Genomic DNA, 13,801 nt, shown 5'->3' on the forward strand with positions numbered 1-13,801 from the left:
AGCCCTTTTAGAATGTGATCAAAAGGCAGGGTGGGCTTGGTCAGTGTGCAGCCTGTGCAGCTGCACAGGGCCCCACGCTCAGAAAGGCCCTGCTCTTCGTTTAATGCTCTGATGTCACCATCCTGAAATTCTTAATCATTTTTGAACAAGGAGCCCTACACTTTCATTTTCCACTGAGCCCCACAAATTACGTCTCTGGTCCTCCCAACAAGCCTTCAGAAACACCAGATAGCCTTCTTACAGCCCACAAAAGATTGGGAAAGGAACATGGGACACGCCATTGCTCTGCCGAACATGAAGGCCCCAGTCATAATTAGAGTGTGAGGCAGGATGGTGCACGGGATCCAAGAGCATGAGCTTTAGGAGGCAGATTGAGCTGGTGCAAACCTGCATCTTGCAAGACCACAGACAAATTCCCTCACCTGCCTGAATCCAGGCTTCCTCCTCTGTAAAGCAGAAGACAAATGCCTACTCTTCCCTGTGAATAATGAAGAAAGGTCTGTCAATGAAGAAGTTGTCTAGCACATGGCGGGTGCTCAACAAATATGAGTCCCTCTCCCAGCTTGTTTCGGGAATAGATACTTCAAGATGGGCCAATGGACTACATTCCAAAAGGCAGTGGGGTGATAGGGGGCCCTGAGATCCCTTTGGCTCTTAAGATTATATGATTCTCCATTAACCAAAACCTACAAGCCAGCCTTCCTCCAGTCCATAGTTATTCAACCTCAATCTTTCCCTCTCTCTTTCTGTCTCTCTCTCTCTCTCTCTCTCCATATCTCCACCCTTCTTGTCTTTGCTTTGCTTCATTCTGAACCCATGCTTCCTTCATGTAGTGGACAAGATGGCTGCCAACAGCCCTAGACTCACACTCTGTTGGCTTAGCAAACCCAGCAGGGAGAGACATCTCTCTCTCAGTATCTATATATCAACCCAGGGAAAACTCTAATTGACCCTGCTTGGATTACATCCCCACTCCTGAACCAGTCACTAGTGCCAGAGTGACAGGGTGTGTGTCCACCCAAGGGCAGGACGATGGGGCTCAAGCTTCGTGACTGACATCCCCGGTGAGACCACAGGAAATGGGGGAAGTCCCCCAAAGGACATAGGGATACCAGGCAGATAAATGCAACTCATCCTCTGTGCTTTATGTGGTTTACTGCTCATTCCCAATAGGTACCCAAAGAAATGAAAGGAGGGACAGGGAAATTGGGGAGTGTAGACAGTAGCACTTAAACCAGCCTTCACTGAAGGATGGGAAATAAGTGACATATGTCATCAAAGACCATCTCTGTGAGAAAAGACAAAGAACTGAGAAAACACAGGGTGTGTTCAAAGCTACTCGTTGCATGACTGCAACTAACCTCACATCTTTAAATTTTTAATAGCCATGCATTGATGTTTATGCTTACCTTTTGTTTAGGCAAGCAACACTGGTTTTCCACTTCAGTGCTAATAGAAAGTTTCTTTTTGAAAAATAACTTTAAGCAAAAACAAAGTAGGTCAATTGAAAGAAAAATAATAAGCAAATAATAATAATGTAGACGTAGATAGCTGTGGACATTCAGTGCATGTATTATGCCAATGACTGAAGTATGGGAAACATTAATATATATACAGAACTTTTTCTCCCCAAGGAGCGGGAAAAACCAATAACTCTGCTGTTGCTGGTCCATAGGGTTATCTCTGACAAACTAAATATTATGTCTCTCATTGTGTGAATGGTAAAGCTTGTAGCCCAGATTGTCAAATGGATATGTAATAAGATCCTAGAATCCTCAGCTTCTGGCCGACAACACCTATTCTCTAGACATACTGTGTCTCAGGGCGAAGGTTGAAAACCAGCATTCCAGGACATTGGCCCACCGTATTACTCTCTGTTTCAGAGACAGACACACAAAGCTGGGGTTTATATGAAAATCACTTCTCCCAGAGCTGGCTGGGCTGATTGTCCTTGAGAACAGAGGGGGCCATTCTCCGTGGCCATCCATGTCCAGCTGGCTCCAGGGAGTACCAGCCATCTCTCTGGGGCCAGAGTTTCCCCAGCTGATTTCCACATGTACCCATGTGTAAAGCGGCAGCTGGTCCCTCGTTTGGATGTCTGCTTGGTCTTCCCATTAGCTGCCAACTTCAGCCAGAGATAATTATTAAATGCCTGTATTGTCCACTCAACCTTTTCAATTATTTTTTTCTAGGCCAAAGAGAGAAGTCATCAGGGTTTTGATGTTGATCGAGATGCCAAAAAGCTGAACAAAGCCTGCAAAGGAATGGGTATGAAAGATATTTTGTTTGCTAATTTACTACTGAACTTGATTAAACTTGATCTCATGTCCAACTTTCCCACGATCTTAGGAAGATGACCTCCCACTTATCTCGTATCTTCCAAGCTAAGTTGATCACTTTTAAGGTTCCCTTTATAAAAGTTCTCAAAGTTATAAGCAGATCCTATTACTTGTCAGGATTCAACATAATAGCTAGAAATTTAATATTATGACATTTAATTTGAACTTGAGCTGGGGGAAACTTCATGAGAAGTGTCGTTCATATGATTCTAATGTCATCTAAACCCTCTGATGCCTTTTATGGGAGGTGGTAGGGAATCAGGGTTGATGAGAACTGGATTAGGGACCTGGAAGCTGTATCTACGAGCAGAGCAAGTGGAGATAAAACTGTGGCCAAGGTTGAGAATCAAGGGGCAACACTGGAGCAACTATTTACATCCAGGCCTAAGTGCATGGCCAAGGATGGGAGACTAAGCAAGAGATGAGGAGTAAGGTAGACCCAGGAATAAGGGGAGATGAGGGAGGGAGCATCTAGGGCTAGGGCCATGAAAAGAGGCTCTGGAACCCAAGGAAGTCACTGATAAAACAAGGTTCTAGTCCCAGAAGCTTGGAAGAAGGTGGAATTCGAAGCTCAGATAGAAGGATTTACCTTGAGTGGGAGGGGGGAGGGGAGGGAGGGAAGACTGAGAGCGGAAATAGATACATTCATGGGTGTTGTAAGAGGAGAAGGCTGAAGGTGGTCATGCCTAGTAATGGGACATGGCTCCGTGAATGTGAGGCAAAGATATCTGCTAAAGACATGGGTTTGACAATGGAGTATGGAGTTTGGGTGATAATTTGGAATACTAGCTCTTGAGTAGAAAAGAAGGCAGAGGTGGCCAGTATCGACTTCTCATGCTGAGAGCACTACTGAATAAGAGAAGAAAAAGGAGGAGGCAGAGGAGGAGGTCAAGGAACAAACTTACCTGCCTTCAATGGTATCTTAAGTTCTGGAACTGTACAGAAAAAGCAGCTTTACAATAATAGGTAATGTTTATTGAACTCTTTTGCCATACATTTTGCATGCATTACTTCATTTGACAATAGCAAACCTCATTTAATCCTAATTTTCCAAATGGTTAAAGTGAGGCTCAGAGGGGCTAAATGACTTGTCCAGACTCACACATCTAGTGAGTAAGTGGTCAAGCCAGCATTAAGCCCAGGCAGGAATTAATTTCCTGCTCTTGACCACCAGCTGATGACCTTCCTAGCTTAGGGCAGCTTTCATCTCCATGGGGGCCTTCAGGGCTCTTTAACACACATCTCACATTCACTCAACAAACCAACAAACACTTATTAAGCACCTTCTCTGGAGGGTCATGTGTGACATGTTTAGGAACCTGCACTTTATTCTGAAACAAGGTGGAATCAAGCAAGAATTCATCTGGAAAGCAACATAGAGAGTTGACTGGAGGACGGTGGGAAGGGAGATAGGGGGACAAGTTAGGAGGTGACCAGGGGACAGATGATGAGGCTGCTGGGCAGTGAGTACAGACAAGAAGGAAAAGATTTGAGGCATTAATGGGCAGACACCACAGGGGTTGGTCACAGACCAGTCGGCGTACGAGGTAAAGTGAGAAGTCAGAAAGAACTCCCAGGTTTCTGTCTCACGGAACGAGATAGGTGTTATCATTCATCAAGAAAAGGAATATAAAAGGAGCCTCCAGTGTTCTGGTGAAAGTGTAGGTCTTACTTCAGACATGTTGAATTCAAGTGTCTGAGAAAATCCAATGGAATGATCCACATTAGTAGAAATATGTCTAGAACCCGGGAGAGAGATGTGGACAGAGACGGTAGACTTGGGAGACAGCAACACGTGGGTGGTGGTTGAAGCTATGGGTGAGGATGCGCTCACCCAGGATGTCTTTGTAAAGAGAGGAGAGATGCAGGAAATCCCAGCATTTAAAGCAAATGTAAAAGTAAGACTGGGAAGGAGTGGCCAAAGAGACAAGATGGGAAACAGGAGAGAATGTGTCTCCAGAAGTAAAGGGAAAAGAGAGTTCCCAGAAGAAAGGAGTGGGAAACAGTATAAAACCCTACCCACCCTGAGGTCAAGTAAGATGAGGAGTGAGAGTTGGATTTTGCAGCTAAGAATAAACTGACCATCTCTACCAGAGTGGTTCTCAGCAGACAGCTGGACGCAGAAGCCTCATTGCCCTTCACGGGGGTGAGAATGGGGATGAGGTTCTATCCCATCAGAGAAGAGAGAGGCTCACAGCTGATGGAATGTTGAGGTGAGGGGAGACTAGACACATAAAGAAGGAGTCCACTGAAGGGGAGAGCTTGTAAATACAGGAGGGAAAGGGGGCTGCTGACAAAAACAAGATTTTAGAAAGCCTGGAGGAGGGGGAAATCCAAAACACAGATATCAGGATCGACCTTGAATGGAAAGAGGAGGTGCGACTGAGAGCTGGAATTGATACATTCATGCGGGTAACAGGGGCAGAACGTTGAAGGAGCTCTGGCCTGGCAACGTGACATTGCTCAGTAAGGTGGGAGGCGAGGTTGTCTGCTCAAAGTGTTGGGTTTGACGATGTAGTATGAGGTATGAGTGGTGCTTTGGAATAGACGTTGAGTAGAGATGACCAGGAAATGACTGCTGATCCCCTGTGAGGTCTCCGTTGACTAGAGAGACCACGATTTCACATTGGCTCAGCCCACACGGCTCTGTGATTTTCTCCCGCAGCCTGAAGGCAGGACAGGGGAAATGGATGTTAGGTTGACCCCAGGTTTGCTGATCCAGGGGTTCCAGAAGAACAAGAAAGTGAGGGCATTTGAGGGGGCAGTAGCTTGGGAGAAAAAAGATAGAGGGACCAAGGGGCAAGGCTGATTAATTTCCTCAACTTTATTTTCTTACATCTACTGGGGAACTTTTAATATTCTAGGCATTGAGCCAAGCACTTTATATATAAAATCTCATTAAGTTATTCTCACAAAAATCCACTTTTCAGACGAGGAAAGAGGCTGTGACAAGTTAAGTAACATATCCAAAGCCACAACCCCGTAAGTGGTGAACACTGGGATCGAACCAATTCCTATCGTTTCCTGAAACGCCACCAATTTAGACACCACAGCTAAGCCGCCTCGGCCACACAGAGGCAGTGGGTGGGGATAGGGCTGAGAAGACATGGCTGGTAGGAGCCATCTCAGTCCACAGGCTGTTTTATTAAATTTTGCTTTTTCTTATTGTGCTATAATTCACATATCATAAAATCCACCCTTTGACAGCGTATAGTTTAGTGGCATTTAGTATATTCACAGGATTGTGTACTCATCACCTCTAATTCCAGAACATTTTCATCACCTAAAAGAAACCCCACATAGATTCACAGCCACTCCCACTTTATCCTCCCTTCAGGTCCAGTCAACCACTGGTCCACTTTCTGTCTCTATGGATTTGCCTATTCTGGGCATTTCATGCACCTGGAATTATACAATAGGTGGCCTTTTGTGTCTGGCTTCTTTCACTTGGCATAATGTTTTATGAAGACAAGTGCCAGATTTTTACTTAGAGGTAAATTAGTAGATTTACTTCCCTAGGAAAATAAAATAATTTACTTAGAGGTAAATCAGCAGATTTACTTTCCTAGGAATGGGTACTGTGGTAGAATAAAGATGGCCATAAACTCTTTGTGTGACTCCAGAGAGAAGAACTGGGATCCACAGTGGAAGTTCTAGGAAGACATCTTTTGCTTCTGTATAAGGAACTATCTAACTATAGAACAGTCTGCCTTGCCCAAGAAATGCTGAAGTCCCAAAGGAGCTGGGGTGGGAGACAATCTGGTAGGAAAGTGGTAGAAGGGATTTCTACGTAGTAAGTATTGTTGAATAAATGGGTGCGGTGGGGCTGGAAATGAAGGATGACAAGCAGGTTGCTTGGTTTGGGGGCATCAGAGGAAAGCTCAGCATAGGGGAGCTGGTCCTTGCTCACATCCTCGCTAATCCTGTATTCGGACAACAGCTGTTGGGAGGTATGTTTGCCTGCAAGTGTCAGGATGTTTATAGTTCTGAGCTGTGCTGAGCGGCTGAGCCAGCCTCACAGGTGTTTCCCTGCTGCCTCTCAAGTGAGGGCCTGGCATCTGGATGTGGGTTGGAGACAGGAGCTGAAGTGGGTGTGGGAATGAGTCAGCTGTGGTTTATGATAAATCCCCAAGCTCTTAGCCACCACACAAGTTTAGTTCACTAAGCACAGATGGAGCACCTACTGAACGCCAAAGTCATGCAGTGTTCTCCTCCCCCTCCTTTGGGTGTGGCCACAAGGTGAGGCCATTCTTGTGCTGGTGACTGTTGGAGAGCCCCTTCTAGGTGCCAGGCTCTATGCTGGGTACCACACGCACGTCACCTTGTGTAACCCTACCAACAACCCTGTAAAGTTGTACTATAATGACAACAGAATGCCGAGGCTCAGAGGTTAAATACTTGCTCAGGGTCAACAAGATATGAGATGAGGGGAGGGTGATTGCAACCGAGGGCCATCTCGAAAAGATATCATTTGGATGAAGGTCTAGAATTCCCACCGCTACTAATAAGAGCAAGCCCAAGCAAAATCGTACCATTGGCAAAATTTGTCTGCAAGACCGTGCACATATCTTGTTGCTATACCAGCCCAAGGCTGCGAGGTCTGGATTTAAATGTCTAGGGCCATGCTGTCCAATAGCCACCAAGGTGAGGCATACAGGTCACTTTTAATATTTTTAATATTTTAATATTAATATTTAATATTTAATATTCATTAAATATTTTAATATTTTAAATATTTAATATTTTAATAATTTTAATATTTTTCTCTCAAACCGCTTTTTTCTTTTTTTTTTTTTTGGCCGCGAGGCACGTGGGATCTTTGTTCCCCGACCAGGGATCATACCCACACCCCCTGCGTTGGAAGCTGAGTCTTAACCACTAGACTACCAGGGAAGTCCCCATTTTTAATTTTTGAGAAGCCAAATTTTTTTTTAAATGCAGGTGAAATTAATTTTAATTATACTTTAGCTAACTCAATACTGTGTCAAAAATATCATTTCAACAGATAGTCAATATCAAAGTTATTCATGAGATACTTGACGTCCCGTTTTTTGAATTAAGTCTTCAAAAGACCGTATGTATTCTACACTTACAGAACATTTCAACTTGACCAGCCACGCTTGAGTCCTCAATAGCCACATGCACGCACTGTATCAGGTAGAGTGAGGTCAGAGGCCCTAGGCATCAAAAAGATTACGTGCGCTCCTCACCTGTTCACCCACCTATGCAAGTCAAAGTAATAAGAATGCTGTACCATAAAATAATATTTGATTCTTACAAATAACATAAAACTGACAAATTTCCTTGTTTGCGGTTTCTTTGGTACCCCTGCTTTCCTGGCTCCTAAGTACCTGCTTGGTCTGGGTCTTGGTTAACCCAGAACCCCTGACACTGACACTGTCAGGCCTTCCTCTCAGGGCTCCATGCCCACCCTGTTGCCCCCATCCCAGCAAGGCCCTTCTGAAGATGACGTCTTAATCCGATAGTGTGTGGACCCCAACATTCACTATCCTCTCTGAAATGTAAGAGGATGTTTGTCATTCTCCCTCCGAGAAACAGAGAAACAGGGGCTTAGAGGGAAAAGCTTCTATGGAGCTGCTATGGGGTGAGACGGCTGTGGCTGGCTTTGGGGCCTGCTGGGAAGCGGCTCACTCACTAGGCACCAGAGTCCCAGGGGTAACGGGGAGCGGACTTCAAACCCAGAGGTCCCCACCCTGCTGAAACTCAGCTCTGTGTGTTCCCAGAAAATGGCTGGAAGAGCCAAAGCCAGGAGGCCCTCCGGCACTCCCGGGGCTGACGGTCACCCAGTTCTGACCTCTACTGTGTAATTACTGCGTCAGATGAACAGTCAGAGCTGAGGTTCCTTCTTTTCTCATTTTTTAAAAAAGTCTTTCCCAGAACCACTGGGGACTGGCCCCAGTGCCTCAAATCACTGTAAATGTTTACAGGAAATTGTTCCACTGCACAGACTGCTTATATGACACACATACTGTGAAATGTAAAGTGAGGTCACCATCCAGTAAATCGCTTCTCGGCCGGGTAGTGGGAACAGCTCCCTGGATGAACCTGACACCCGGACTCAAAGGGCTCAAGAGAAATCCAGTCAGTTCCAGGCTCTCCCCCACCTCCAGGCTGCTGCTGGGACATCCCCAGACTGCTTTGCTCTCTGCTCTCCTTTTAAAAGAACATTCAGGAAGGAAAGTCTAAAAAACCTTATTTTTAAAATTTTAACTCAATTTTCCTGAATTATGCAGATATGGGTTGACTATAGCAACAGAGTAGAGGATTTCCTATTGGTCCCTGCTACACACAGGCCACCTGAGTAGCACACACAGCTTACACGCATGCAGAGACCAGCTCCATCATAATGCAGTGCAAACCTCTCTATGCATGCATTTACACATTCGTGCACTCAGCAAGTCAAGTCTGATGAAGACTGAGAGCCTTCTCTGTGGATATTGCAATGAGCAAAGCCCCCTGCTCCCGTGGAACTTGCAGTGTGGGGTGGCAGAGACAGGACAGAGGAGGAGGACAGGTAATGTGAGGGACACCAGCAGGTGTCCCAGAAAAGCCCAGCGAGTTGAGTCCTGAAAGAAGAATGGGAATAACGGTGAGGAACAAAGCTAAAGGTCTTGCAGGCAGAGGGAAGAGCCCAGGCTGTTATTCTGGATTTGAAGGGGCCTAGATGGAAAGGTTTGAAGCAGAAGAGTGCGCAGGCTGATCTGCTCCACAGAAAGGTCACTCTGGAGACTGTGAATGCTGATTGGAAAAGGTGAGAGCAAGACAGGAACGCCATCTGGGGATCAGCGCTGGTGGATGATACGACAGAGGTGAGGATGGAGAGAGATGGGTGGGTCTGAGGGCTACCAAGGAGGTGAATGGTGAGGTCTTCGTGGTGACAAGTTAGGTGTGGGGCGAGGGGAAAGAGAGAGCCAGGGGTGAGCACCCACACCCCTCCTGGCTGGCACAATACAGCGAACGGGCCACCTGGGAGGCAGGAAGGCTCCTTCCAGCGATGACAACTGTAAGGATAAAGGTCTGAGATGCGGAGGCCCTAGACCTGGGCTGGAGCAGCCCACGTGAAAAACAAAAAGTTGGGGGGCTGGATTCAGAGATTTTTTATGAGAAAAAGAAATCTCTCTTGAGGTGAGATTTCTGGCACTCCATGGTTAAAAAGAAACAATGTCACAGAGGAAGTAACTGGATACACAGTACGCAGGTGAGGCTACAGGAGGAAATGAAGAGGAAGGACAGAAATAAGTGCTGGAAGTGAGCCGGAAGGAGGCAGGCAACGAACGCTATTTTTGCAAGTGAACTCATCCTAGAATTTTCTGTTTCTCCAACTGGAATCAGAGAGCTAGATCTTCCCGGAACCGTAAAGGTGGAACTAGTCCTTGAGACCAGGTGAACAGTCCACGGACACAGAGCTGGTGTCTGTCCTAGGAGCAGCGCACAGCTCTCTCACCCCTGGGTCAGAGCAGTCTTTCTAAGTCCCAGCACTGGCTTTCCAAACGTGGCATTGAGGGCTGGGGCCAGAGTCGGGGCCAGAGTCAAACACTTGAAGTCTTTGCCAACACCCCTTTTTCTTCCCTTCCCCGTCTCCAGCCAGCTCCCCCTTCATCCCTTCCCGCACCCTTGACCCAGATTTTTCCTGTTCCCAACCCGTCTATCAAAATGCATCTGCCCCGTATTTTGTTCCTTCAGGATCCTGATCTCTCAGCGGAACAGGAGCCATCGTACAAGTCCAACTAATTCAGTTCCACTGAAAAATTGCCAAGCATGCTATTTACAGGCAGCAGACATTGAGAGGAGGGCTAGGAACAGGCTAATGCAGGAAATCTCCAGACTCTGGGCTGTGAAGGGGGGTTTTTTTATTCCTTTCTTGAAGTCTTGAGATACTGCTGAGGACAGTGGATGGACTGGCTTCCTAGGGCTGCCATAACAGAGCACCACACACTGGGTGGCTTTAAACAGACATTTATTATCTCTCAATTCTGGAGGCCAGGAGTCTGAAACCAAGAAGTCAGCAGGCCATCCTCCCGCAAGGTGCTAGGGAAGGACCGTTCTATGCCTCTCTTCTAGCTTCTGGTAGCCGCAGGCGTTCCTTGGCTTGTAGATGCATCACTCCAATCCTCCGAACTCACAAGGAGCTCTCCTGTGTCCCTTCACACCATCTTCCCTCTGTGTGAGTCTCTCTCTGTGCCCAAATTTCCACTTTTTATAAAGACACCAGTTATATTGGATTAGGTCCCACCCTAATGATTTCATTTTCACTCGATTACTTCTGTAATGACCCTATTTCCAAATAAGGTCACATTCTAAGGTACTGGGGGTTAGGACTTCAATGTATTTGGGGGAGACACAATTTAACACATAATAGTAGGTGTCCCGCAACAGCCAGGTTACAAGAGAGGAGTCAGATGGGAGGTCTGCCAGTGCCAGGATGGACAAAGTGATAATATTCGAACAGAGCTTTATTATTGTCTAGATACGAATTTTCAGAGTCTCTGTCTCATCCTCTTACAGCCCCTATGCGATCAGATTGTCATAACTTCCTTCTCCCAGAGAGTAAAAGTGAGACTCGGGGCAGCACTGCCCAACAGAAACATAATGCAAGCCACACATGGAATTTCCAAATTTCCAGAAGCCACATTTTTTAAAAAGTAAAAAGAAACAAGTGAAATTAATTTTAATAATATATTTTGTTTAACTAAAGACATTAACACTCTAACAGGTAATCAATATAAAAATTATTGAGATAGTGCTTCCCTGGTGGCACAGTGGTTAAGAATCCACCTGCCAATGCAGGGGACATGGGTTCAAGCCCTGGTCCGGGAAGATCCCACATGCCGCAGAGCCACTAAGCCCGTGCGCCACAACTACTGAGCCTGCGCTCTAGAGCCCGCCAGCCACAACTACTGAAACCCACGTGCCTAGAGCCCGTGCTCTACAAGAGAAGCCACTGCAATGAGAAGCCCGCGCACCACAACGAAGATCCAATGCAGCCAAAAATAAATCAATAAAACAAATTTTTTAAAAATTAAAAAAAAATTGAGATATTCTACACTCTTTCTTTACACCAAGTCTTTGAAATCCAGTATGCATTTCACAAAAACACATAACTATTAAAACCTTAAACGGTCCTAAAATGATCTTTCATTCCTTCAGTGGTATGCATAGTACCACACCCTAGAAGAGCAGATCTGACAGGCAAGACGGACCCAACAGCCCCACTCACCCAAGGAAGACAGCAGTAAGTGGCACCTAATAGTACACACTACCTTTCAGTGACCACTCCCTATGGCCTAGGTACCAGGCTTAGAATGTCACATACATGCAATCTTATGTATATATTATATATATATAATTGGATAAAATCTTATATAACATGCAATGACTCTAGAGGTATATAAGCAATGTTCTTTAGAGGAACAGCGGGAGCAGAAACTTAATGTTTCAGGATTTCGGAAAGTGCCTGACCTACTGACAAACGTGGTTCAGGTAAGGTGAGTGAGCCTGGGGGTTTGTGTGTACAGAGATGGGTCTAGAAGAGCAGTTTGAGACCATACTGCAGGAAGTCTCAATGCCACATTAAAGAACAATGATTTAATTCTGGAAATCATGAAGAATCACTAGAGGTTTTAAAATTAGGGAGTGAAATGAGCACACGCGTACTTCCAAATGATGATTCTGATGACAGTGTGGAGGGCAGGCTACAGAGACCAGAGCCTGGTGTCAGGGAGACTGAAAACAAGCAGGGCCTGATAGGCAGTGGCAGGAGGAATGAAGAGGGAAGAGTCATCTCGTAGGTGAGACAGATGGGACTTGGCGGTGTCGGAAAATAAAAGAAACGTAAGGTGGGCCCTCAAAAGTGACTTTGGATTTTCTAATTCAGGTGATGCCACACACTGAGATGAAATTAACAGGGTGGGGAGTGGATTCAAGGATAGACAGGATGAGCTCAGCTTTAGCTACATGGGGAATTGAAAGGCCTTGGGATCTCCATGGGAAGCTGGCCACAGGCAGCTGGAAATAAGATCTAAACTCAGGAAGGGTAAGGGCTAGAGGTGCTAGTTTAGGATTCATCAGCCAAAGGGCAATGGTCACGGGTTGGGGTGGGGGGAGTGATGGCAATTAGCAAGGAGAACTGGCAGCTGAGTGTAGAGGGCAGGTAGAAGAAGAAGGGCTGATGGAGGATGCTGAGAGGGAGATGATGGAGGGGCTGAAGGGAGGAACGGAGGACAGAGCTAAAGCCCTCAAGCAGAGAACAGTCAACAAATTCCAATACTGCCGAACAGCAAGGTACATGCGGGAACTAAGAAGAGGGTCTGAGCTGTGCCTCAGTTTCCTCCTCTGTAAATACGACTTTGAGCCAGAAGGCTTCTGACACTCCTTCCAGCTCAGTCACTGGGGTGACAGCCCAGGGACAGTGGCCTCAGCACAAGCCTTGCCTGGATCTGAGGCAGCCCTGGGGCACTTGGTCATTTATGCTCCCCGGTGTCCCAGGACCCATGTGCACCTCAGGGCAACCATGGACCCCTACTTGGATTTCATTCTCACAGTAGCCTTGTCTATTATCACCCCATCTTATAGGTGGGAAAACTGAGGCTTGGTGAGGCTAATTATTTGCCTGATGTCATACGGTTTAAGGGATTTGAATCCAGTCCGAAGAAACTGAATTCAGGGTTCGCTGATCAAATAGTCTTTCTCACTCTCACACCTGCAACACCTGGGTCATCTTTCCAATCCTGTCTCCAGGTTCAAAAAATGATACGCTCCCCTTCTTTCTTAGTCATTATCGTTTCAGTGCTGATCAAATACCTACAATGAACAAGTATTACTATGAGCATCAGGGAAAAAATCGTTTTAGAAAGAGTGTGATTCAAAAGAGTTTAAAGGGTAACTGCCCCTCATGCTCCCAATTAGGACTTTTCTCCTGAGATTAACAAGTTTATGGATGGGCTTGATACTATAGCAATTTGGGTCTATATCTTAATCTCTTCCACTCCATTTTAAGTACCCGCAGACCAAGGAACATACCATATTTTTTTTTTTTACAGTTTCTTTGAGGTATAAGTCACACACCATACAATTCACCCATTTAAAGTGTTCAATTCAGTTGTTTTTAATGTATTCACAGAAATATGAAAGCATCACCACAATTTAGAACATTTTCATCACTTTAAAAAGAAACCTCCTACACTTCAGCTATCACACCTCTGCCCACCCCCTCCCCAGCCACTATTCTACTTTCTGTCTCTATAGATTTCCCTATTCCGGACTTCCATATGAATGGAATCATAATATGTGGTCTTCTGTGATTGGCTTCTTTCACTTAGCATAATGTGTTTAAGGTCCGTCCCATTCATACTGTAGAATGCGTCAGTACTTCATTCCTTTTTCTGGCCAAGTAATATTCCACTGTATGGATATAGCACCTTTTAATTATCCATTGTCCACTG

At 45.7% G+C, this 13,801-nt stretch overlaps 1 protein-coding gene across 2 annotated transcripts in view; it reads left to right on the plus strand.

Annotated features, from left to right (window-relative positions):
- ANXA13 (annexin A13) overlaps window positions 1-13,801 on the plus strand; it is a 54,881-nt gene that overhangs the window by 20,317 nt on the left and 20,763 nt on the right. For both annotated transcript variants that reach the window (XM_036830458.1, XM_036830457.1), the window contains one exon: window positions 2,193-2,268. In XM_036830458.1, coding sequence (XP_036686353.1) covers window positions 2,193-2,268 — 76 coding nt within the window. The remainder of the gene's footprint in view (window positions 1-2,192; window positions 2,269-13,801) is intronic.

The sequence above is a fragment of the Balaenoptera musculus genome, chromosome 17, assembly GCF_009873245.2.
Source record: "Balaenoptera musculus isolate JJ_BM4_2016_0621 chromosome 17, mBalMus1.pri.v3, whole genome shotgun sequence".
NCBI lineage: Eukaryota > Metazoa > Chordata > Mammalia > Artiodactyla > Balaenopteridae > Balaenoptera > Balaenoptera musculus.